The 26134-nt window shown below is 50.7% G+C and overlaps 1 protein-coding gene across 5 annotated transcripts in view; it reads left to right on the forward strand.

The window, feature by feature from the left end:
- LOC133345050 (arf-GAP with GTPase, ANK repeat and PH domain-containing protein 1-like) overlaps window positions 1-25332 on the forward strand; it is a 141020-nt gene extending 115688 nt beyond the window's left edge. For 4 of the 5 annotated variants that reach the window (XM_061555452.1, XM_061555453.1, XM_061555449.1 and 1 more), the window contains 8 exons: window positions 1977-2154; window positions 5030-5182; window positions 8906-9067; window positions 12999-13153; window positions 13794-13884; window positions 14473-14695; window positions 21115-21370; window positions 22364-25332. In XM_061555452.1, coding sequence (XP_061411436.1) covers window positions 1977-2154; window positions 5030-5182; window positions 8906-9067; window positions 12999-13153; window positions 13794-13884; window positions 14473-14695; window positions 21115-21370; window positions 22364-22684 — 1539 coding nt within the window. In that variant the 3' untranslated portion in view covers window positions 22685-25332. The remainder of the gene's footprint in view (window positions 1-1976; window positions 2155-5029; window positions 5183-8905; window positions 9068-12998; window positions 13154-13793; window positions 13885-14472; window positions 14696-21114; window positions 21371-22363) is intronic. The other variant, XM_061555450.1, reaches the window with a different exon arrangement.
- The last annotated feature ends 802 nt before the right edge of the window (window positions 25333-26134 follow it).

Consider the following 26134-nt stretch of genomic DNA (forward strand, 5'->3'; position numbering starts at 1 on the left):
TCAATTAGTTAAGAGCACTGCTAAGTGAAGTACATTACCCACCAATTGAACAAAAGGAATGTAAAATTAATTATATCAAAGGAATGAAACATAATGAGATGTGTTCCATTTTGTACTCCATCTCCCCTCCATCTGACACTGGTAATGCGTCACAGGTAATTAAACTGATTGTAAAGATGTGGGCGACTTCGTGCAGCCCGTACAAAGTGAGCATCTCCCTCGACTCTAAGTGAGGTGGGTGGGGGGAGATGGCCGCCTCCTTCCCTTACTGATTAATTCTTCGTGTGCGTTATGCGTGGTCGTAATGCCAAGATACAGACAGTAGCAGGGAAATTATACCTTTACCATGATTGAAAGTATGCGTGCCCGTGCCTGTGTGCGCGTGTGGGTGTGTGTGCCACGTGTGCATTAATGTTTCCATGCCCTGGCAATTGCTTGCATACATTTCTTGTGAGTATTTGGACCAGAGAGACACTGTTATAACTATTATAATTTTAGGTTCACATCAAAACAATCTTTCAACAGAAAATGTAATTGGACAGCCTGCATTATCCCTGATCACTTTCAGGTTAACACAATGAAAACAACATGCCGGTCTTGGCTCATTAATATCAATGATGGGCACAGATTAAGTGAACCTTGGGCCCGAAGCCAGGGCACTGCATTGGGCCCCCACCCACACGCCACAGGCTGGGGTTCCACGGGCCCAGCTCCCACTGGGCTTTTCCTACTATCAGCTGGTCGGGTCCCAGTCTTTAAAATGCCTAGGTCAGTGGTGGAGCAGTGATGAGTCGAGGAACCTATCCTATAGTGGACTTTAACAGGGTGACATTTATTTTTTATTCATCAGGTTAGGCCCACTGAGCTATATAGCTCTTTTTCAGAAGCGACCTGGGCACAGATGATAGCTCAACGAAGTGGCTTATCATGTGGACATTTATAGCAGCCAAATACTCTAAACGCGTGTTTCAAAATGTGGAGGGAAAAACCGGAGGATCCGCAGAAAAATCCACGTGACCACCACGGAGAGAACATGGAAACATGGGAAGTAGTTAACATTTCGCCATCCGGGTTTCACAGCATACATATGCACAGCTATGAGCTAATAATTGATCAATAACATCAGCCGGGTTACATCAAACACCAGCAGCAGTCGGCAACTCCTTATAATCATTAAGGGAGAGCATGGAGCTGCTGCTGCGTCCAGCACATGGAGGAGAACGTCAAACATGCCAAATAACATGGGGTGCAACCCGAAAACACGACACCACAGAGCTCGACTGAGCAACCGTGAAATCCTACAAAGTCGTGGAGGGGAGATTCGAAGCCCCACTATTAAATGTCCCCAGGGTAGCTAGGATCTGTGTCTTGGAATACCTGGCATGACAGGTAATTGTAGCCCGTGTTAACAGTGGGGGATTGATGGTGCTAATGGTGCGGTTCATGGTGATTACTGAGAAATATGGGTTTTGTGAATTATTCATTTATGTAATCGTGATGAAGAGCCGTTTGTTAGGCGGAGCTCATTGGCGAGGTACGCTATGTTTTCAACAAAATCGACGTGTCTCTCCACTTAAAAATGTGCTCCCCGATAATTGTTGTTCTTTTTAATAATAATTACACCTAAATAAATGTTTGCTTTAAAAAATGATCGTCCTTTGTCAAGAAAAGTCTCGATTTCCAAAGGGGTCGTATATATTTTACAATTCCTTGTGAATTATTAGTTCATGTCTTTATCCTATCAGAAGTAGTAGTACTCGCGAAGCCGTCAATGGAGCCAATTTAGAACCCTCCAGGCGTCGTGATCCATGACCCCGAACCAGGCCTTCTGGAAAGGCATGTTCCACATCAAGCACAAGACTCCATAAATAAAAACAAATTCTACATTGTGTACAGTCCGTAAAATATCCACCGTTGTTCTGGGCAGTGATGACTTTAACGCCGGTGTGATGGCATTCCGAACGCGCGTTTTGCAGGACTACATGCAGAACGTCCACGGTAAGGAGATCGATCTGCTGCGCACCACCGTGAAGGTGCCGGGCAAGCGGCCACCACGTGCCTCTGCTGGTCTCGGACCCAGTGCCAGCCCCAAGGCCAACGGCCTCGCCAAGGAGCTGAGCAGCACGCAGCTCGCGGCCACGGCGCCCGGCGCACGTGAGGCCCCTGCTCCCCCCCTCGCCCCTGTCTCCCTCCCCCGTACTGTGTCCTCCCGTGGCTCTCGCTCGCCGATGCTGTTCCCCCGCTCCCCCTGTGTTGCGAGCGCTCGTGCCGCATCGCTGGGGGGAGATCCTCGCCCCGATGGTTTTCGGGACACTCTCGCAAATCGGACTATCCTCGTCGATTGAGATCTCACCTGGCTTAACAAAATAAAATGCACTTGAAACTTTACGCTCATCCCTTGCAAAGTAAAAAACCGTCGTCCAAGCGCTTGGCTTGGGCGGCACCAACCTGCGTTACATCGTCATACCTGCTGATTGGTCGAGCAGCTGCAGGAGAAAAAGCAAGTAGGCAGCACAGTGGCGGAGCGTGGTTGGCATGGGCTGTGGTGCAAGGAATGAAATGGTAACATCCACTGTCCAATTTCCCTCCGGGGTCGGGGAGGGGCCCAGGCGCTGGTTTTCGGCGTCTGGGGCTGTCTGACGTATGGGACCTCAGTGCAGCTGAACCGCCTGCACACTCAATAGCTATGCCCTTGGCGCAACACCCACCACTTTGTTAAGTCACTTCTGGCTCTCATTGCAATAGGAACGCTTGTTACAAAATAATTTAATAATCAGTGTAGCAAGGAGAATTGTATCGTTTTCCGTTTCTTTGAGACGAGCCGCATATGCGTGTGCGCACGAGGCCACGTGTAACAGTTCCTCCACATGCCGAGCGTTGCCCTGGGATCGTGCGACGGCGCTGGGAAGCCTGCGTCGGGGACCGCGTGGTGGCAACTCGTGGCCGAGCGCGCAGAGTCGAAGCGCAGCCCACGCTTCCTAATGAGGGGGACGTATGCGTGGCGGTGGAACCGCCGCTTGATTGGTGGATCATAAGACTGAATGATGTCTGTGGGTTGAAGGTAGCTCAGCTTCGTTATTATTCTCTGGGAGGTAATTTGGAGATAATAACATACTAATTACAAACTACAGTAATTCATTTATTGGAGCAGCACTGCTAATTGAATGCGTTGGGCGCGGGCCATTAGGCTAGTGTGGGAGTTGTGCCGTCCCAGTGCGTGCATTGGGAATGTACAAGATGAGTCATTACCCCGAGCAGTAAAAACCGTGTTTGCCACTCTGCTGCGATGCAAAACTTTACAGCGGCTGATTTGCATCAGGCACTTTCCAATCTGTAAAAAAGCAATTATTTGGTCTTTAAGAACGTAAAAGTGGAATGGCTGCAATTCCAAGCCTAAAAATTACGTGTTTGACTGTAACTTTTGAAACATTGCGCTGTTTCTTCGTGAAATATTTTTTTTGGGGGGGATGGGGTTCATTTATCTCCGTCCTCTTTGCTTCGTTTTCGTTTTGTATCGCATTGTTGTCCAACACGATATCCAACGTTTCGCTCCACATGCTAGGACCACGTAACAGACCCGAGCTTTTGCTTCCAGTTCAGTTCACACGTCAAACAATACATAGTACGACCCCAAAATACATCAGAGAGCTCTACGGCATAGCTGTCAAAACCTACGTAGTCACGTAATAATGCGAGTAAAATGTATGTATGTTGAACTTCTTTTGCATCGTACCTAGCCAACCGTCCTAATCAGAGGTGCGGAAAATAAACGTGCCTGGTTGTTGTACTGGGCTGGATTTTTTTCGGTGACACGACATGCGCATTGCTTGTGCGTGAGACGGTCCGGTCCATTACATGGTGGTGGTGCGCATTTGTATTTTCGGGGAGAGGGACGTGGTTGCACAAGCTGCTTCGTGCGCAAGCAGTGCGGTTCCGAGTCCGCTCGCGCACCCTCTCGTAATTAGAGCCGCATGTTGGGAGCACGGATGTTGTGGGCGTTTGGCAAGGGGCTTTCGGAGGCACATGGCCAAATTTCACGGGTGGTCGGGCGCTTGAGATTTGGCTTAATTTGCATAAATTAAATCTGCAAAAATTTAAGCTGTTAACGTGGTGCCGGGCCTCCCTACTTAAAAGTGACGATATGAAAGAAAGGGGCAAAAAAGACACGACGCAAATTCGATGAGGTGGTTTACGCGTGTTACGAGTTATCTTCTTCTAAATATGTAAATGTAGAGTCGTGAATTATTTAACACGCGAGAGTCGTATTTCTCCAGAATTGCAGCCCCTTCACAAACGAGATTCGCACGAGCCCTGCACGCAATTTAGCCCAGAACAGCTTGTTTACGTGGAGCCCATTTAATTACAGAAGAATAAACAACGCTCGCCATACCCAATAGCAAAACAAACATAATATTTTTTAGAGCGTTCAAGTATTTTTACGTGCAGGGTTTTGTTTTATGTTTAGGCAATGTGCTTGAGCTGAGTTTGTAATCATAGGCATGGTCGTGGGCTCAAAGTCATCACAGGTGGTGCAGATAGAGCTATGTTGATCGCATGGTATTAAACGCCTTGTGGCACATTTGTCAAAAACAACACGTGAATGGCCCCCTGGGTGGAAAGCACTGGATTATCACGTGTTCCAGACACCCAGCCTGCACAGTGTCTAGTCGATGGCAGTACAGCAAGTAGGCTGCCGACTCATCTGCGTTGTCCCCTTCATTTGCACGGGTTCTATTTCTCTCTTCTGGTTCCCTCGCGAGTGTCAAAGCAACTCTTGCTTAAGAACTGAACAAACATCCCAAGTAAGGCGATGCTGCAAAGACTCATTTGAGGTTCTCCTGCATGAACGCTTCAAATTACAGCATCTCCCTGCCAAAGAAAAGAGCGTGGAAATTCCACACGCAAACGGTTGGACAGATTGACGATAAATCAGCCGCTGTTTATCGCTGTCGTTGTTATTGTGTATTTGCTGTTGTAGTTGCCCTAAAATGGTTTTCCTATCCGCTGCCCTCCTGCCCCCTCCCCGCAGCAGCGGGGGGCGGCGTCCACGCCGAGCGCTCCATCAGTGGCATCAACCTGGTGTCGTACAACATGCGCCCCGAGGGCCTGCACCAGCGCTCCTTCTCCGTGTCGAGTGCTGAGCAGTGGAACGAGGCCCCCGCCGGTGCCGTCTCTGCCAACGGTACGTGCGCCGAGAGATTACTGCCGCTTACTTAGTTTGGGAACGCGAGCTGGGACCTGCGTTGCCGGCGGGAGCCTTTTACTCTCGCCGGGAAACCGAATGCATCCTCGAGTTTATCTCTGCTGCAGAACGAGCCAGGGCTAGAGGCCTGGCCTCTTGACAGCCTGTGCTTGGACGTTGCTGGGTTTTTTTGCAGACGTATGTGTGCACGTTGCACTTCTTTCGCACCGTACATAGCTAACTGTGCTAATCAGAGGTGCAGGAAATATCCAAACCTCCGTTGGTCCAATCTAAAAATCATAACAATGACAAACATTCCAGATTTTAAGCTTTCGTGACTGCAAGGATTCATACTCTTAGGTTTTTTGGAAAAGTCACGTAGGTAAAAAGAAATAATAAAAATAATACATTATTTTAGTTTTATAATTTTTATTATTTATTTTTACCTACGTGACTTTAATGACAACCATTGCTGAGAATCTTCCAAGTGTAGTACTTGCCTTAAATATTGAATTCGACGTTGGCAGAACAGTCTCTCATGCCGGGCGTGCGATTTGTTCGACGTAACAGTGGTAAAGCCACACTGCGCATTGAGTGTCAGAAAGTAGGTGACAGGACTGGAGCCCTCTGCTAGACGAAGGAATGCTCTTTTGCGTGCGTGCGTGCATGCGCGTGTGGCCCTGGGCAAGGTCATTCTCCACTTGACTTCCTCGCCGCGTGTCCGGCTGGCCCCCCATGCACGGGTTGCCCCCGGGGCAGCTTTCATGTGCGGGATGTTTTGAATGGGCGCGAGCTCATCGCTGCTGGCCCCCCGCGTCGCCCCGTGCCTCGGCGTACGGAAACGGGAAGGAACTGCGCGTGTTGAGCCGTGTGGCCAGAGTGCCGCGGATCGCGCGCGTTTGTGTGACGGCCGCGGCCCTTTGCGGCTACGGGTGCTGCTGCTGCTGCAGGTGTCGGGATGCGGGGTTTCCTCCGCCCGCCCGTCTGCGCGCTCGACACGCGGCTCGTCACCTTGTGTCTTCGAGTGATGTTGAAATGTGAACCGTGTGTGTGTGTGTGAATCCTGCTCAAAGGTAATTCTGACATTTCACCTTTGGTCAAAAACAAAGTGAGCAAACATTGATGGATAAAATATCAAGATAAACAGTTCGTAATGGCCATTGCCAGTGATGACATCATACATCACCACCACTTCTTCCACCAAATCCTGTAATTATTGCATAGTAGATATGCAATCTCCATGGTCTGCTCTTACAGCATCCCCACCATTCTGCCTTTAGCTCTTCCCTTTGGTCTTTGAGCAATGCACATGTGCCCCAACCTTCACAACCTCCTCTTCCCGATTCACCGGGAATAGCGTGTGGATGTTGTGGTTGTGGCAATTACCGGGACGCTCGCCCCACGTTGTCTAGGTTTTCGAAGGAGGCGTCTGCAGAGCCTGGACCTGATTCTCCAAGTTGGGCTGTCCTAGCATGGCTCATCGTGTTAAGACGTCCACCCTCCAATGAGGCGCTAATTGACGAGAACCCGATGCTTCTCGCTGCTTTGGATCAGCAGTAGCACCCAGCTGCCAATTTCAACGGCCGCGTAATTTAAGGTGGAGGTGATGAGACCGCCCTGTTATGTGGCAGAACGGAGTGAAAACGCTTTATTCTGTTTTACTGCGCCCGGATAGCTGCACTGGCAGTGATTGGAAGTGACGTTCATCTTGATTGAAGTATGAGAGCCCAGGGGGGTTGTTGTGGGGACACTTGCGTAATAAAGGAAAATATTTTTTCGAAAAACGCATTTTTCGATAAGCATAGCTTTTAAAAATGCATGCGATATTGTGTTACATTGAATTACCCAAAAGAGAAGGACAGAGATGAGAAAAGTTATTGCGATTGACTATAATTATACCTTTTTTGATATGATTCATATTTACGTGATAATGAAATTGCATAACCTTTACATCTTTTTCACTAATTAAATATCAGTTGTGCGGAGCCCATGATTCAGTGTGTTCCGATAAGAGCTCTAGGAGTAATTAATATCAACTGTGGGCTGAATTGATTATTGCAGCAGTAATTAATGGTGGTCGGTGCTAAATCCAGGGCAGCAGCAATTAGTGGGTATTGATTTAATTAAAGCATTCCGGTTTACCAAGCGCCCATCAGTGCGTGGGTGGATCCGAGCCTTTTTGAGGCTGCATAAATTGCTTGTTATTACGGCCTGGCCTTGTCACTGCAGCTCACTGGTTATTGAAGGCTGATAATTGAGCTTTGTTGGAGACAAACAATTGGCTCCTGAAGAAATTTATGATAGCGTATTCCTCCAAACCGTTGAATCTTCTTTCAACTAAAATTGTTTGCGTGAACGTTTGTTAAACGCCGAGCGATAAAGTAAGGAGATGGATTTGCTGCGGAAGGCATTTGCCGAGACGAGCGGCGATTGTGTCCATCTCGCGTGTCTCGTTGCGCCGTGGACTCCGAGGCTCTGGTCCTGTTTCGCTTTGTGCGTTTTCTTTCACGGCATCACTTGTGCCAGCTGCTTGCTCGTGAGCGAAAGTCAAGGCTAAATAGCAGAGCTTTGCTTTCATTCTCTTGACGGCACTGGTCCGTTTCATGAAGCACATCCAATGCATAATTCCCTCCCAAAACAAACAAACCAATTCTCGTTCATTAAAATCCCCACTTTTGAAATTCAAACACTTTGTTCCAACTCTTTTGTGGACATCAGTAGGTCATGCATTTTTAGAACGCTTGATGGCATTTTGCGATTACGGAGCATGAAAGGCTTGACACGAGAATTGTTTCCATGCCCCATCGGCCGTAATTACAAGGCAAGGTGGGGTGGCGGGAGGAGAGGTGGGCGGGTGCCGATAAAAAGGAGCTTGAGTTACACAGCGATTCTTGACACAGCCCAACATCATTGCGGGCGCCCTGTGGTTAGCGGCAACAATGAGGCAAGGAAACCAAGAAGGCCCGTTATGCGCGATTGTCACGCGCGGGATCCTCCCAGCGACGGATCGGTGACATTTGTCTCATCACCAGCATGTGACGGCTGTGAACAGGCGCATGCCCCCCCCCCACACCTGCCTAGCGCACAACGTGCAGATCTGAGCCGCGCTCGGACTAAAATAGCGGCGCTCTTTGGACTCCCGCAAAGCAAGATCGATGATCGCCTCTCCCTCTCTATTCCCTAACGAGCAGGTGTACGCCCTCGGCGAGCCACACACGCCAAAGGCGGTTAAGCAGGAGGAGTGTTTCTGGAATTTGAAAAACCGTACCCAATTAAACGAGTTAAAATATTTTGGATTCGCTCACTTTTGCCGGGAGCTGGAGACGTCGTGTTATTGTAATATCGTCTGGGCTGTCTCTTGGCAAAAGCCGCTGTTGCGTCTGAGCAGTGCCGTGTTGGTGCAATGTTTAGAAGATGCACGTGGCCGTAGAGATGGCATGTCACTTCATTTGAGCTGAAATCGATTTTGCTCTGACTTGGACATTGCCATTGGGAAACTGATCATTTAATCTTCTCTTTGTGTTTTACATCACATTGAAACATGCTGTGTGGTACGACTTCTCTGGTTTTTATTTTTCTCATTTGAATAAAAGCTTTTGTTAGTGATTGTCGTCTAAATCTCTGGCTTTTTTTGGATAACGCCCCCCTCTCCTTCCCTCTCTCGTCTGCTCTCTTCCCCCCCCACCACCCGCCACACCTCCCTACGCACACCGCGTTCCACAGCTAATGGGGTGAGCGATGCGCCCTGCTCCAGCCCCAGCATATCGAGCACCACCAGCCCCAAGCTGGAGCCGCCCGCGTCCCCGCACAGCAACCGCAAGAAGCACCGGAGGAAAAAAAGCACGGCGAACCCGCGCGCCGACGGCCCGGCCAACAGCGCCGAAGGTAGGAGGTGCACGTGGCGCGCGCGTCTCCGACCAATGGGACCAGTTGGCATCTCCCTGCTCAGGCAGGCGCTCGGAGGCGGGCCAATCTCCATTGATGATCCTGAACCAGAGTTGGGAATGCCATGTTCCTGTGGTGGGGACCGGGTCGCGCTGTAAAATAACCACCGTTGACTGTCTACAAAGTGGTGCCCGCATTTTTGTAACCCTGGAATGATGGCGAATGATGGTGGTGGTGGTGATGGGCTTATGGAACCCCCGTTCCAAATGAGATTGGTACGATAGGCCCACTGGTCAATTATTATACCCCTCCGCCATCATCATTGACACTGCCTTAATACCCGTACGTATAGAGAGCTACATACATACCTGCAGGTAGATTTGGCAATGCCACTTGTTCACAATAAAATGACAGAGAGAGAGAGGAAAGGCAGAACGCTGTGACTGGAGGTTGGAGACAGATCGCGCTGGGAGGATTTGAGAGCGATCGGTGCGTGAACAATTTCCCATGAGCAGGCGTTACGCAACATCGTTGTCCATCCGAAGGTGCGCGAGAGCGATGAGCGGTGCTCCAAGTCGCTTGTGATTCGCTAAAAAGCACGAAGGGCAACGCGATTGTTTTGATCCTCCTTTTTGCCAGACAGTTCGAGGCTCTGGCATGTCCTGATTCCCCAAGCCACGCTGCACTTGGTGTCTCGTTGATTCATGGACACGTTTCCGCCTCCCTGACGAACACATGAACGATGACGTGTGCGTAACACGTATGCACGCGTGGACTGGTTGAATTCTAGGTGTGGGTGAAAAACCAACATCGATCATCATTCCTACAGCTTAACACTCATCAACTTCCACTTTCTGGCAAATAACGAACGGACCACTCGGAGTAACCGATGGAGAGGGGCAGCGGATAACGCCGCGTCCTCGCAGTTGGCAATTTATGCGTTGGCAATCTTGCGCATTGGAGGCATGCGAGCGCACGAGACGTTCATGCGGTGCAGGAGGTGAGGGTTTGTTGTTTGCCGAGCATCATTAGAGCTCTCCCAAGAAACTGGACCCAGGGAAAATAAAGTGTCCTGTTTGCCGTGGGCGACGGTGTGGATCCTGCTGATGGAGCCGCTATCTGCGCCCTGTTTACCCAGGGAAGAGCCTCCCTGACAGCATTGCCCCTTTATTCTTGCTTTTGCAAACTCGCAAGTTAATGTTTGTTTGTTTTAATTAGCCTAAAGGTTAAACAATTGATAAGTTTAATCTCAATAAGGGCTCTCTCCGGAGAGACAGCCGGCTACACTACCGGGAGCGGAGGCCTCTCCAGCTCCTGCCACCAGCCACCACCACCGCGTGTTCACGCACCAACTCGTTCACAGTCCCAAGCGCCGCGCCACGCTGCAAGCCACCATTTGCATGTGCGGCGGTGGCAGCACCGGTGCCGATCTCCCGGCTTCCCAGAAGGGTAATCAGCGGCCAGCATCTGCTGCGTGGTGATGCATGTCGGTGTCCCATTGCACGCTCCCTCCTTCCCCGCGCCCACTGCCGCAGCAGCCACCGCTCATTGTTCATCTCCAGTAATCCCGGCCGCGCGTCGCTCGTCAACTGAACCCAGCGCCTCTCCCGTCAGCTGCTTGCGCTCCGCCAATGGAGGCCCACCGCACTCTCCTGAATTCTCCGAAATCGACGAGCGGCTGGGAAGCCCGCGAGCAGTGCGACGGCGTGACACGCGGCCCCGTGAAGCAGGGCTGGGCCACTGCTGTGGGTGTCTTCTTCGATACCCACAGTGCCAGAGTTGGAGACACCCACAGGGTATCGCAATACCAGCATCGTAATTTTGGAAGTGCAGTTGATATGACCGTGACGTCAGCAGCTCAGCATTGCTTTTTCTGGGATGATGTCCTGGATTGCCTGTCACGAGGTATTTCTCAATACATTTGAATTTGCCTATACAGTATGTGGGCACGGACTTGGTATTTGGCACTGGCGATGAGTTGTTACTTCGTAATCAATTCCTATGAATGGTTCCAAAGTTTCAATGTCAATAAGTATGATGGCTGTGTTGTGATTGCCTGCCAGAATAGCTGGTGTTGATGACTAGAGGTGCAGCGCCCTGCTAGCAACTAATCCAACGTTTTCGTGAGAAATCAACCGCGCCGGTGCTTTGCATTGGGTGGGAAACACGTTCCTCTTCTGTGCCGAATTTACAAGAATGTAAAGAGAAAATACGATTTTATGAATGTAAATGCACGCCTCTCCTTCCCAGGGATGGTATCACGTTTTACAAATAGTCATAGCAGAGGGGGGGCGGCTAGGCTGCGCCACGCAGCAGGGCACAGAGCGGCAATGTTCCGGCCGCCACTGCTGCACAAGGCTCACTTTTGTTCTGCCGTCACGATTCCGCTGTTTTCTCGTTTTCGCTGCCGCCTTGTGTTTGGAGAAGAAACAGAATGGGGGAAGCGGTGGCCTGGTGTGGTCGGACCGTGCAATTTGGTTGTTGATGTAGCTTATTAATTCGGGAGGTTGGGGAGGTTGAGGGAAGGGAGCGGCAGCACGAGCGAGTGGCCAATCCGAGCCGGTGTCCCCGTCGCACGCTGCGGCTGCGCGCGTGTGGAGGGAAAGTGGCCCCGGCGCGCGTTGGTGTTCTCGTGCGCTCGGACCGCCGGGCCAGGATGTGTGTGCGAGCAGCGGGGCAGGCCCGGGTGTGTTGACGCAGAGGCGGGGGGACTCGGCACCGCGCTTTTCATCTCGTGGGAAGGAAGCGAGGAAGGAAACGGCGTGTGCGGCGAGCGCGCGGGGGGGGGGGGGGGGGGATTCACGCGGGGGACCCCCGATCTCTCGCCGCCGGACCCCCGGATAAACCTGACCCGGATCCCTCGGCTCCGTGCGGCAGAAAAACAAATTTAGTGCCTGCATTGCAGTTTATGTCGTTATTGTTATTTGTGAAGGGACAGATAGGAGGTGTTTACAGAATTTAGAGTATAATACATTATAAAAAATTACAATATAATAAAATGGTTTCAAGTGAAAGCAACTTTATTAAACAAAGTCAAGGAAAAAAAGACCACATTGGTTCAGAGGCGTTATGAGAATGAATGTGATTGCGTACTTCGCCATTTGATGCAAAAGTGGAAGGGAACCAGGCAGGAGCAGATGAAGGCAAAAAAGCAGGCGGATAGGTGCAGTGGTTAAATACCTCGAGGATAAAGCTTTGGGATTACATGAAGCAGTGCTACCGGTTAAAGAAAGAGAACGATTGCGGAAATCTGTTCGGCCCCATCCTCGCGAACGAGCTGACGGAGGGACAGATGATGACAGATGATGACACATTGGCGAGCAATTTGCTGTGGTGAGACTGCTCCCCCACTGGAATCTCCACGACCAGCTCAGGACCTCAAATGGAAACGAGCAAAAGCCAATGCTGCAAACAGCATGGGGACAATTTCACCGAACGTTACATGTATTGTTTTTTGCGTGTATATAATGATTGTGTTGTTCTCCCATCAGTGGTTTCATAGCAACGATCATGATGATAGTCGTGGCTTTGGAAAAACCTTGGCATCACACCGCTTCTGCGTTTAGATTATTTGGCTGCTAGAAATGTTCACATGATCAGCCACTTCGTTGAACTATCATTTGGGGCCAGGTCACTTCTGAAAAAGAAGATTGTAGCTCAGTGGGCTTTATCTGGTAAAAGACAAAAATAGTTTGGTTTAAATATATTTACTTTTAGTGATTTGCTTCCCTTTCCTATACTTTGCAGTCCTATCGTTATTTTGTATTGATCTTTTACTTTCTGACCTGCCGCTATTGGACATCTGTAAAAAAATTGCTTCATAGCTCATCGGATTTCTCCAGGATAAATACAAATTTGGATCCCGTGGATCCTGCACCTCTGTGCCCCCCCCCCCATTCCCCCTTTCCCCACATCCTGCTTCGCTCGGCAGATAACGACGAGCCGTTTGAGTTCCTCATCGTGTCACTCACGGGCCAAAGTTGGCACTTCGAGGCCTCATGTGCTGAGGAGCGCGAGTCCTGGGTGCAAGCCGTGGAGAGCCAGATCTTTGCCAGCCTGCAGTCCTGCCACAGCTCCAAGAACAAGGTGAACCAACCCCAACCCGCGTGATGCCCCAAAACGTGCATCCGTTGGCCTGCTCGGGGTCACCTCTTTTGTTCGTTTCAGGGAATACGTCGTGATATGATTGTATTTACCCAGGAGTCTCAAGATGCGTTTTCAAAAGCATCCTGCTTTGAATATTAGGCCAAGCCCTTTCAGTGTGGGAGTAATCGAGAGTGGCTGAAGTAAACGCACACACCAGGAGTAACACTAAAATATCTGCATGTCGGTGAATCCATACTCGTGAGTTCTCAAAACTCCCTTGCACACATTTGTCCAAACCACTCGTGGAGCAGCACAGGTGTGGATGTACACATTGTGTCAGTGCACTGTTTATAATAGCTATCATGAAGTGTGTATTATATTATCGGAATTAGGCATTTAATTTTTGTGTGCACGGTTCCTTATTGATGCAGCAACGTGAGCAGCAGGAACATGAGGCTTCTGAAGAAATTTTGCCAAGCAAATAAATATTTACGCAGCACTGCCGGCGTCACGAGTCCGCATCTAGCGTGTCAAGCCTGCGTTTGCCACTGGAGTACAAGGAGACCTGTCTTAAGTGAACCCTCATAACTGTGCGAGGATCGTTAAGGGAGTGTTTTTTTGCGTTGTCCGCACTCTGTAGACACGGACGGGCAGCCACAGCGACGCCGTCACCATCCAGTCCATCAGGAACATCCGAGGGAATGCCTTCTGTGTCGACTGCGATGCTCCCGGTGAGTTCATTGTGCAGTTTTTGGCCTTTTAGCCGGTTGATCTCTTGTACAACGGGGTGTTGTATGCATGCGTGTTGAATTTATTTCGCACTATACGTAGCCAACCATGCTAACACCCTGGACCCGATTCGTTTTTATTCCATCAGCAGTTGGTGGAAAATTGGGCACTTTTTGCAGAAAAGCCATTTACAACAATACGTGAATTAAGCCCCGTGTCTCTCTTGCAAAGGGGATCTGGATAGATTTCCAAGGAAATTATAATCACTTACTTTTATATGCTTTGGACCATATATTTCACTGCAATTAATGCCATTGTTTGAGAAACTGACGGTGACTGTGGCACATTGTAATCTCCTCTTGGGAACGCCATGGCAGGGTCGTCGGCTTCCAACGATACAGCAGGTGATGATCCAAGGTGACCCCATACATGTTGACCCAGCGAAGGGTGCGCGGACCCCTAGGCTCGGCCACGCTTCCGTTGACACCGCCGCCCTGACGTAAACAGCCGGCGGAATGGCTCTCCTCATCCCGTGATCACCGTTCCTCCCCCCCCCCGTCTGATCCTCGCATCAATCTGTCCGTACGCAGGCCCAGACTGGGCGAGCCTGAACCTGGGCGCCCTCATGTGCATCGAGTGCTCAGGGATCCACCGCAACCTGGGCACGCACCTGTCGCGCGTGCGCTCGCTCGACCTGGACGACTGGCCGCTGGAGCTCGCCGCCGTCATGCTGGCCATCGGCAACGCCACGGCCAATGGCGTGTGGGAGGCCGACACGCAGGGCCTCGGCAAGCCGCAGCCAGACTCGCCCAGGTGAGCGGGCAGGACACGCGAATCTCCCTGGGAGGATGCGCAATTATTGTGCGTGTAATTATATGCCAGTTTAGCTTTCGATATTGTTGTCACAACCTGTCGGCCGGTTCGCCTTGCGTAAGGAAATGTCCACTTGCTTCTGGAGGTGGAAGGTTAAGCCGTGTGCGCACGAGGAGATTGTGAGGAGAGACAGAAGAGCAGCAACGGGGTCCTGTGCTGCCCAAAGATCAAACTCTTGCTGCTTGATGCTCGCCATCACCCAAAGCTCTGAGACACCTACAGAAGTATTGGGCGATGACAGCGATATTTTTGAGCTTCCCATTGGGTAGAGATGCAGGGTGTCGAGCCCAGGTATGACATCATCCCTGTTGTTGATTGGGCTGCTGATTGGTTTACTGTAGGGTCTACACCTTTGTTGTCATTTTGCCATCCTGTGAAAATTGTCTCTTGAGTGCCAGGGCTTTAGATCTAAGCACTCTGAGCGAAGTGAATCAATTGAGAGATCCTATTACAGAAAATAATTACGGCATATACTGCCCATGAAATCAAAAGAAAGAATTGAGAATTACTGTTGTCATTTGTTGCTAACTAGTAGGCTGAATATGCAGCTTTCAGACGATTCTAAAATTCCCTGCCCATAATTGCTGTAGATAATCGAGGTTGGGCTGCGTTCAGTGTTTCATCCTGACAACAAACGCCTCCAGTGGGAGAGCCTTCTTAATGCGCTTTGTCCAATTAATTTTGTTTCCAGTCGCTCTACACAGCCTACTCGCTCGCACCGTGCTCATGTTAAGTGGGGGCCCTGTTTGAATTTAGTTTGGTGGCGAAATAGATATGTTGCGTTTATTACTGGCCACAGTAATGGATACGTGATTGCGGTACTTGCGTAATTTAATGGCCCACAAGATGTTTTTTTCCTTGGCCTATAAAAGCTGCCGGTGGCCTGACATTGATTGAATGGCCCCCAGGGCATCTCCATCAGGCTAATGAGAGACACTCCGACATCTGATTATTACGGCTCTGAGTCGTGTGCCGGTAATGATCCCATCGCTTCCTTCTCCACGATCCTCCTCTCACTCAATCCGCACGCCCCCTGTCTGCTTAACCTCTTATTATAAATTATGGTGTGGTTGGCTTCGTACTGTGCAAAAGAAGTTCAACATACATACATATGTAATATAATTTTGTCGAAAGTTTCACAATATTTTGCAGCTGAATTAGATCGCCGAGTTTAGGAAGCATCTGATTTTGCGTAACGGCGCACTTTTGCCCCAATTGTTCATCCCTTGCCAGTCAGTGTCTGAGCTGAAATTGTTCATTCCCTTTTTGCACCGTGATATTTTTGATGTCTTCCTTTTTTTACATCATCACACGTATTTTCCAGTGGCACACATCTGTGGACATGTCTGCGGGTTGTGCGCTGATGAATTACTCCGCTCTCTTGTATCGCAACTAATTCCACGTTATTCATTGCCACGACGCACGCCCGTCACGAATTGTTTTTCTCAGCGCCTGTTTTGCTGTTTCGTTTCCAAAGGCGCAGGTTAGACTGGAATAATCATGCCGATTTAGCATTAACGATTTCAAGAAAAAGAATTGGCGAGCACACATCACTACATTCAATTAAATTGGAGACGGGTAAAAGTAATTGAATGCAAGCGGATGATCACACCCCGCAGCCCCGTTTGCGAGCCGGGCATGGGCGGAGAGACGAGCGGACGGCACGCGTGGGAATGCACAGAGCAGGGAAATGCTGCCGAGGGTGACTGTGCTCTCCCAGCCAAAGCGAGATTGCCTCACATGTAATTTACATAACATGCGTCTAATTTGCTTTATTGCTGCAATTACACTAAGCCGCTGCCCGTAATAATCACCCGCGAGCGCCGCGCAAGCCCCTTTTGCCTAATAGGCACGGGGACAACGCTACTTCTGAGAGCATGAGCTTCAGCCGCCAATGCTGTTTCGCCGTGTGTTCTCGCGGCCTTCACTGTCACACTGTCACTGGGTGACCGGTTGTGTGCTCCACACTCCCCCCCTTTCCCCCCTTTCCCCCCCCTCCCCGCTCTCTTACTGACAAGAGGCTGTATCGAAATGCACTGCAGCAACGATCTTTTGTTGATAACGGTTCCAAAATGCACCCAGGATCAGCACCGGATTAACTCTGGTGGCACTTTCGGCACATGCCACAGGTCACAGGTTCACTCTGTTCCTCTCGGCCGTCAGTAGCTCCCCTGATTCTCTAGCACGTTGGGCAAGCTCTACCCAGAGGAGCACAGGGCATGTTTTCAGTCGGGAGGCCCGCATTGCTTGCATGGAAAATGGATATGTGGAAGTCACTGTAGAGGAAACTGACTCTCAGAGCCCATACGGGCCCCTTGAAGGCCGGTAGCCAGAGGCATCCAACAGCTCTGCATTGGGCACCAGTGGTTTGCGCATCACATTGTGGAATTATAATAAGAGGTAAATTTGGAAATGAACTGTGCGCAATCTGTTCATGCCATGGTTGGCAGATGCTGCCTTTCCCTCTCATATAAGGTACAGGATTTCCCTGACAGGTCCCGCCAAAGGGCATGCAGCTTATGGATGTTGTGATACTATGCGTGGCTTCTTGCATTGACTGTAAACCAAACGGTCACGCTCGTTTCATTTTGCAATTTGACAAAGAGGGATCTCTCATTTTCCTTGCAGAGATCAGAAGCAATCGCACATGAATAGTCGCGGTAATCAATCGCCTTGAGATTTACTGCGATGATTGGACTTCTTGTTCGCTGCCAAAGCAAAATGTCTGTTCGTTCCAATTCGTGGGATTTGTACGCGAATGGCAATGGAGGAAGCCTCTCCCTGTCGTCTTGCGTGGGTTTAACGCACGTGCATGCGTGCGCGTCTCTCCGGTGTCCGAACACCCCCGCAGCTGCTGGCGCTGCCGGATGCTGCTGCGCGGGAGCATGAACGCGCGCATGTTTATGCTTGTGTTTGCGCGTGTGTGCATGTCTCGCCTCAATGCTAATCTCTGCTCACCGAGTTCATTTCCTGAGACCATTGTCTCACTCGCCCTTTGTGATGGGGACTCTGCCGCAATTACAGCTGCTGCCCCTCAAGGCCCCCTCCGTCTCCTCTTCCTCCACCGCGGCTCCCGGGAGCACAGTCTCACCCCCTTCCCCAACTCGCCGACCCCACAGACTCTGCCTCCCGAACAGAAGTTTGCGATCGAATTGTGGAGGCCATTCGAATTTTTTTTGCAGCTGAAGGATCGGGATGGGGTGTGGAGAGCGCGCTGCATAGTGTGGTTTGTTGCAGGCTTAGAAGTCTCCTCCGCGATCGGTGTGGATTCTGCGCGGCGCTGTCACACACGTTCATGTGTCGTGCATGGGAGCGAGAGACAAATGGCATGGAGGTGATTGCTCGAGTGACATTGGCATTTTAGAATGATTATTATTATGCCCCAGCGTTTTGGCGGTGCACGCCTCTTATCCAGTGACTTAAAGCCAGGATTGATGGCTCACACGAAGGCTGTAGATGATGTGAGGCACCTACCAGACCACTGGCCAATGTCTCATTGTAGAGTAATGAGAAAGTATGGCAAGTAGGCTTTTGACCTATTCGTTTCATATACAAGTGTTTTTTTTTATGACACTGTGGTTTGCTCCCATGCATAAAAAATACTCGACAGATGAATTGGTAAAAAATATAAACCAGAAGTCCTCATTAAAAGCGTCTTGAGGCTCACTGAGGCTTTGCTTGGTAAACAAACTCTACATTAAAATGTGAACCACTACACGTGGCACTGTTCGAAATGCATCACCTGAGTACATTTACACGGTCATCAGTTGTAAGGCCCCTCATCCCCGATTCGGTGCCTGGCATTATCGTGACTTCACGGCGCCTTTGTTAATCCACTCCTGGGTGAAGGCCTCCCCATGTTGTGCTGGTCATGTGGATTGTTTGACCATACTTCACCATGCTGGTCAGTGCGGGTTGGTGAAGGGGAGACTCCATCGGAACTGATTCAGATGTCTATGGCTATGGCAATTTAATTCAAGTTGCCGAATTCATATGGCAGCGAGTCAACTAAACTATTTATAACTATTTAAACTATTTTTTTTTGACCAGGTAAGGCCCAATGAGCTATTTAGCTTGTCTTAGAAGCGACCTGGCCACAAATTATAGCTCTATGAAGTGGCTTTTGTGGAAATGTACAGCAGCCAAATACTCTAAAAGCAAGTTTATAAATGTGGAGGGAAGAACTGGAGGATCCGGAGAAAAATACATTCGACCACGGGGAGCACATGCAAACTCCAATTATGCAGGCGTCAAGGTTGGGATCGAACCCTTGACCTCTGTATCCCGGGCGAGGTAGTTAACATCTCGCCACCGTGGTGCTCCTAACCACCGCACCACCACTCCACCCCCACATGTGACTTATCGTTAGTAACATCACATTACATGGGCAGCTTCAACTCATTCCGCATATTTTGTTTGTGGAGCACGAAGTTAATAAGCCAGTCTGCTCGTAACACGGCAAGCCGGCAGGGTTGTGTAGTGGTAAGACTGGTGCCCCACAGAAATAATCACCTGGGTTCGATTCCTGACTCGGGTGCCTTTCAGTGTGGCGTTTGTGCAGTCTACCCCTGTTCAGCATGGATCTCCCCTAGCTTCTCCAGGTCCGTCCCCTTTCAGCAAAAAAACATACAATGAATGTACAAACAAGTCGGCATTGACCATACATCCCGAATGCAGTACCGTCCCGAAATATACTTAATATTCAGTGTGGCCGTTCCTGGGTGAATAAGTAATGATCATTCTCATGATATTATTACTTCCCACCACTGGATCATGCGGACGTCGTCCATGCTGGCACACGTAGGGCCTTGCGCCGGGGCAGCAGGAGAGCGTCTGGCCGCGCGGTGTTGCACGCCGCTGGCCTCTTAGCAACGGCTGGCGAGAGGGAAGGCATGCGCTGCCGCTGCTGCTGCGGCTGCGGCAGCCGGCAGCCGGCTCGCTTGGCCAGCGCCGGGCCGGCCCGGAGGGGGACCTCGTCCCCTCCTTTCTCTCGCTCCCCCGCGGAGAGGAAATTTGGACTGTTTTTGTATTGACCACACAAAGACAATGGCCGCGTTCCGTCTCGGGAGAGGGGAAAAAGAGGCACAGGAAATTTGCTCCTTACTCGATGTGGCCTCTTCTGTGCGGAGTTTGCGTTGAGGTGTGCGTTGGTTGCCGCGTGGGAAGGCGGGGGGGGGGGGGGGGCAGGGTGGGGGTGGCCCCGTCGCCGCGTGCAGCTCGGCCATCTGGGCACCTAATGCACCGAGGTGTCAATTGACTTCTGTAATTAAATAAGGCTGTTAGCGAGCCCTCCATTTGCTGCCCCGTCGCCCGCTACTGAAATGTTTGTGTAATGTTGTGTGGAAGCGTTATTTGTCACGAGCGCGTTCTCATAAACGTGCGCTGCTTTAAATATCAGGATCATTATAAGGATTATTACGCTGATACAACAATGATATCGGATTGATATTTAACCCACCCGACATATTTGAGTGATACGTTTGTATGGATGTTGAACTTCTTTCGCACCGTACGTAGCCAACTGTGATAATCATCGGAGGTGCATTGCCTAAGCCTTGTAAAGCCTTACATTAAGCGGACGCAAACGCGCTGAGGTTATTGTCATTTTGCATAAAGAGCCGGTGGTTCTTCGGCGAGTAAAGCAGCGCAGACATCGAACGCAGACGTTAATGTCCCATAATCAGTTTTAGAGTAAAAGTGTGCGATGAGGGGGAGGGCTCTTTGGGTGCGAGGGTTTGCGCCGTGCGTATGAGATTGACAGCGTGTCACGGCCCCCAGTCTCCGGGGAGCCCTCGCCTCCCCGCTGCAGAGCGCCGTGTCATGCCCTGTCAATCATCCCTCTTCTTCTCCCCGCCGGGGGTGTTGCTGCACTCTCGTCGTTTTTTGTAATCCCAGCTGAATGAGGTCAAAGATCTTTGCACAGAGTTTCCCCTCCTCATTCAGTTTTCGATAAAAACAAGACAAAAAAACGAATTGACCCGGAGTGACACCCGCTCACAATCAAATTTGTCACCACTAATATATCAATAGATTTATTCAAATTTTTTTTTACGGAAATTCCGATCTTTAACGATTGTTTTTATCTGTCTTTGCGGTATGTGTGTTTGGTGAGAGGTGTGAAGCCCTTTAAAAAAAAAAAAATCTGCGATGCTTTCGCGTCCACTCCCTGCTTTCGGAGGATTCCTTGACGATTCACAGACTCGCCCACGGCACATCGGAGAATCGGCACGAGCGAGAGCACCGGGAGAGAGAGAGAGCTGCCACCCGTTATCTCTTTGGGGATGACGCTTTGTGCACGGCCAACCTACGGAATCTTCTCACGCGAGTCTCAACCCACCCGCCCTTGCTCGTGCCACCAGGGAGGAGAAGGAGCGCTGGATCCGTGCCAAGTACGAGAGCCGCGCGTTCCTGGGGGCGGCGCCGCCCTGCGAGGTGCCGCTGGGCCAGCAGCTGCTGCGCGCCGTCGTGGAGGACGACCTGCGAGCCGCCGTGCTGCTGCTGGCGCACGGCTCGCGCGACGACGTCAACGAGACGTACGGCGACGGAGACGGCCGCTCCGCGCTGCACCTCGCCTGCGCCATGGCCAACGTCGTGCTGGCCCAGCTGCTCATCTGGGTGCGTGCGTGGGCTCGCTCACCTCGCGCCCACCCCCACCCCCCCCTCCTCTTTTACTTCTGCATTTTTATTTTTGAGACGTTCGTCACCGTCGCGAGAGATTCCCGTCCCGTGGCGGAGGGTCCGCTCGGTGATGCTTTTGTGCAGGTGGGGGTGGGGATATGGATCGAGACTTCATCTTCTCACACCGCCCATGGGTCACGTAAGGCCCGAACCGATTTGTTGATGTGGCCCACAAAACAATATTTATCCATCGCTGAAAACAAACATTTCAGCGACTGGGTATCGCTTGCAAGAGGCCGGTTTGGTAAGAGTTTCCCAGCTCACCTTTTCTACGCTGGTCCAGAGCTTTGCCCTGCTGGGCTCGGTTGATAAATCCACCTTGGCAGTCCACCGCCCTTGTCCGTTATTCTCATGTGGCATCAATTTCTCATAGATGTCATAACCCAACTGCAGCTCATTGTGTATTCTTAAATTTGTCATTTTATTTGAAAGTGCCTTTAATGGCCAGTGTAAAAAGCACAAAGGTTAAACTTTTAACAACCAGTTACTTAAAATGCAAACATCTCAAGACAAGACTCTTGAAAAGTTAGTCTCGAAGCCGAGTGAAGGATCGGATGAACAAACCAATATTATTGTTATGCAAATTGCATCGTATTCACAGTTGTCCAAAAATACATCAATAAACTAACTAAATTGCCCAATGTCTAAACTAATAATTACGTAGATATATCCCCTATTTCTTCAACGAAGCCAAACAGAACCTCTTATCTGCGACCGTGTGTGACAAAAGCCACTGAGCTCATGCGACGTACCAACTAATTAGTGCGGTTGGCTACGTACGGTGTAAAAGAAGTCCCAACATACACAATAGGTGACCGCTAACCAGCAATTGCCCCACCAGCGTGGCAAAAAACTACACGGGTGGGATCATTGCGTTTGTTTGCATCTCACGACCGCTGCCGCCTTCGCGTCACCCCCTGTGCCCCCCAGTATGGCGTGGAGGTGAGTGCGCGGGACGCGCACGGCTACACGGCGCTCGTGGCGGCTCGGCGCGCCGGTAGCCAGGAGTGCGCCGAGCTGCTCCTGCAGTACGGCTGCCCCGACGATGCCGGTGCCGGCAACGCCTCGGCGCCCACCCCTAACCCCACGCGGCGCAACCCCAACATCAACAACAGCAACTCCAGCGGCGGCAGCAACAACAATAACAATGGCGCCACCGTCGGCGCCGCCGCCGCCGCCGCCGTGGGCATGAGCAGCAGCAGCAGCTTCACCGGCAGGAGTGACATGAAGACCTCGGCGAGCATGATTTGAGCGGCGGACAAGCGAGCGCGAGCGGGCTCGCCAAGTGCGTGGGTCACGCATGCTCGGCTCTAGCCCTGCGCTCGTCCCGCTGCCTGGTTAGTCACGTATTGGCGGCATTGTCCGCGGTCGGTCAGGGAGCTGTCGCACGCGACCGCTAACAAGGCGGTCTGCTCGTTGTGTGAATCCGTGCTGGGTAGGGCATTGCATGCACAAGCGCTTTGCTTGTACGGCTACTCCACCTCTCCCATCTCACGAGCATGCTTGACAAGGAACAACTCTCTGCTTTGCTTCTTAAGTAATCTCCGTATAAAGTTCGCGTGTTCTTGCGAAAATGGGCACAGAGGCTCTTTTCTTGAGCTGTGCGTTTTTTTCAATGTTTCTGTTTAGTTTGTGTTGTCGGTAGAATGCATGTGGTCGTGTGGACGTTCTGGAAGGCTTGTGTGTGCGTGCGTGCGTGCGTGCGTCTGACCTTTGCCCCCATCCCCCCCCCCTCCCCCGTGAGGATCTTGCTGGGCGCAGGGCTGAGAGGAGGCCCCCGTATCGAGAGCGGGACAAAGCCCCACTGAGTTTTGGGGTCCCCCTTCGGTCACTGCCGTTGAGATTTACAGGAGGTGCTGCGACCACTGCAAAAAGTGCTGAATTAAACGTACGCGTAGGCACGTCACGTAACGACCCTGACGGCCAACTTGTGAATGTTCCAGTGCACGTCCAGTTTCAGGCTTGCATATGTAAATACACCCTGATGTCGGTCACAGCTACATTGCAGAGGCAAAAAAAGTGAACAAACGTGATCACCCCTCCAGCACTCCTGTTAAAGAACGTTATAGATAGCCCCACTTCATTGCTGGTATTTTCTGGTAACTTGGCAATTGTAGTGACTACAAACGGCAACAAAGTGTTGAGAATAATGAGAGCATTCAGGTGCCTGCGTAGTTGGCAGATGATGAGATGTACACGGCCTTTCGAACAAACAGTACCAGCGGCACGGAATGTATTTCAATAGATTTCACCGGCTGTTCTCTACAAGTTGCAGGTGTTTTGGCTTTCCCTGCAGTGTTATTGTAGTAGCTGCCTGTGCTGTGTATGGCTTGCATATTACCGTTCGAAAGTAACCACCTTTCATTCAACTAAACGCTACCCAGCAGGGCAGACTTTGAATACTCATTCTGGCTTGCTGCGGATAAATCCAGTACTTCACTTTGATCGCCATCGCACTATAACGCCGCCTGCAATTGTAGTATTTAAAAGTAGCTGCCACTGTAATGTGCATAGACGGGTTATTTGAGCAAGTGAAAAGTTACGTAGATTGCCTGCATAGCGTCTGCATATCGGTCAGGAATTGAGATGCTTTTTTGTTTCTTTCCTGCAGCACGACCACACGAAGGCAGTAGTTTGAAGTACAGTACTTGTGGTTACATTTTCATCTTTTCTTGCTCATTGGAGCCAGCGTTACATTGAGAATTGAATTCCAAGTAGTGACCACCATCTCTCTCCCTCTGAATTCCCCTGGTATCCGTCGACCCCCCTTCTGCTTTGGACCGTTCCTTCTTCACACTCCTGCCCCCCCACCCCACCCCCCACGTGTATGAAGGCACACCTTGCACAGGTGAATTCTTGGGTCGTTTGCAACTCGGCATAATGGGTCCTTTCATTAGGCAAGGGTGTGAAACCTGCGAGCTCCGCGTGGTTCCGGGCGAGAAGACAGGAAAAGAGGGACCTCGGATTACGATCTCAGCATGTGTTTGTTTGTGAGAGTCGTATGTGTGGCGTGTACAGCACCGCACCGCGTGCTCCTTCACACGGACGGTTTAATTTATTTACCTGAATCGCATTTGTACCATAGCGCGGGCCAGTGTATATTTTGTAAATGCTGCGACGTACAGCACAATATTTATAAGGTGTAAATAATTTTTATGCTCGTGCCGCAGGCGTGTATTTATTGTGATACCCCCCCCCCACCGCAGAACCCCACCTACTCCCCTCCCATAGTGCCGTCGGCACCTAAAGGTCCACAGTTCCCCCAACCTCTGGGCAGACAAGTCCACTAGGAGACCAGGGGAAGGGGGTCTTGGACCACCACAACATTCGGAAACCAAGGCCACCACGAGGCCAGGGAACAGGGACACTGGTCAGCCACGCGGCTGGGGCCAGTGAGGCCAGGGGGCCCTGAGTGTCGGCAACGGGTATGGCTAAAAGTCAGGGCTGAGACCCCCCCAGGGTCAGAGTGGTTGAGTGGCCTGGGTCAGGGGCTGGCTTGTGTGGCCCAGGGGACTGGGGTGTTCGGGATCCAGGGACACCAGTGAGTGAGTTGAGTGAGAGTGGGTGTGTCCCGGAGGTTGTTCCACTGCACGTGCAGGAATTGCGAAGTTATGTCCGTTTTATTTTTTACTCTCAATCTATACTCTGCGTTTAAACGTTTACCGTACAGCATATATGAGGCAGGGCTATTGTTGCTTAATTTCTTGTAGAAATGCATTGGAAGTCAGTATTATGTACTTTACACGTTCTCATAACATCAGGCGACTCATACCATGTAATGTATTATTTTAAAGATTAAAGAATCAATATATTGTTTGTTTTTTATTGTGAGAATATAAAAATGGAAATAAATTATAAAAAGACGTAAAATAAAAACAATACGAAAAGTGTTGAAATGAGAATGTTGTGTTTGTGCGAATTCTCTGTTCCTTGGAGTAACATCGTAGGTTAAACTCAAGCCAATATTTAACTTAACCGTACAGAGTATTATTAAACGGATCGTTTCTTTCATGATGCTGCGTTGGCAGTGGTGCACAAGCACAAGCACCACTGCAACGAATCCATAGTCAATTTGGTTGCTATCCAAACATAACATTTTATATTAACTATGTTCATAACAATATCCTTGTAGCACATTAGTGTGTAGTGAGTCCAACTTGAGTCGCAGACGTTGTCTTGGGAGCAACACTATTCAATAAATCGACACAACACAACACAACCTACACTTGGGTGTTGAATGCTCATCTAGCCATGCGACAGCAGAACTAGACACGGTTCGCTATCCCGGCCCGGGCCACAAGCTAGGTCCCGGACCGCGTGGCTAGAGGCTTCTTTTACCCGACGTGGATCTTCATCACCAGCAACACGAAGAACCCCGAGCCCCTCACGGGGCCCCCCGTTATATCGGCCCGGGCTGGGGCTGGCTCTGCCCCTCGCCCCGCCCACCTTCTAGATCTCTCGAGCTCTTTCCCGAAGGCTCCCGAGAGCTCCTCTAGACCACGTGATCACCCAATGGCCCCCGTCCACCGGTGGCCCCCCTCCAATATCATCCGGTAACGTGTCGGCAGGTCAACCAGCGTATCACGCCCCAATGTAACCCCTCTTGCTCCCTCACCGGGAGCCCGCACTGCACACTGTATGTGGTGCCTCTGCGCTGACCAGCGCTCACCCAAGCCCCGCTAGGGCTGGTACTACGCCCAG

Source organism: Lethenteron reissneri, chromosome 21 (genome assembly GCF_015708825.2).
Source record: "Lethenteron reissneri isolate LAM-NWPU_2019-01 chromosome 21, ASM1570882v1, whole genome shotgun sequence".
NCBI classification, from domain to species: Eukaryota; Metazoa; Chordata; class Hyperoartia; order Petromyzontiformes; family Petromyzontidae; genus Lethenteron; species Lethenteron reissneri.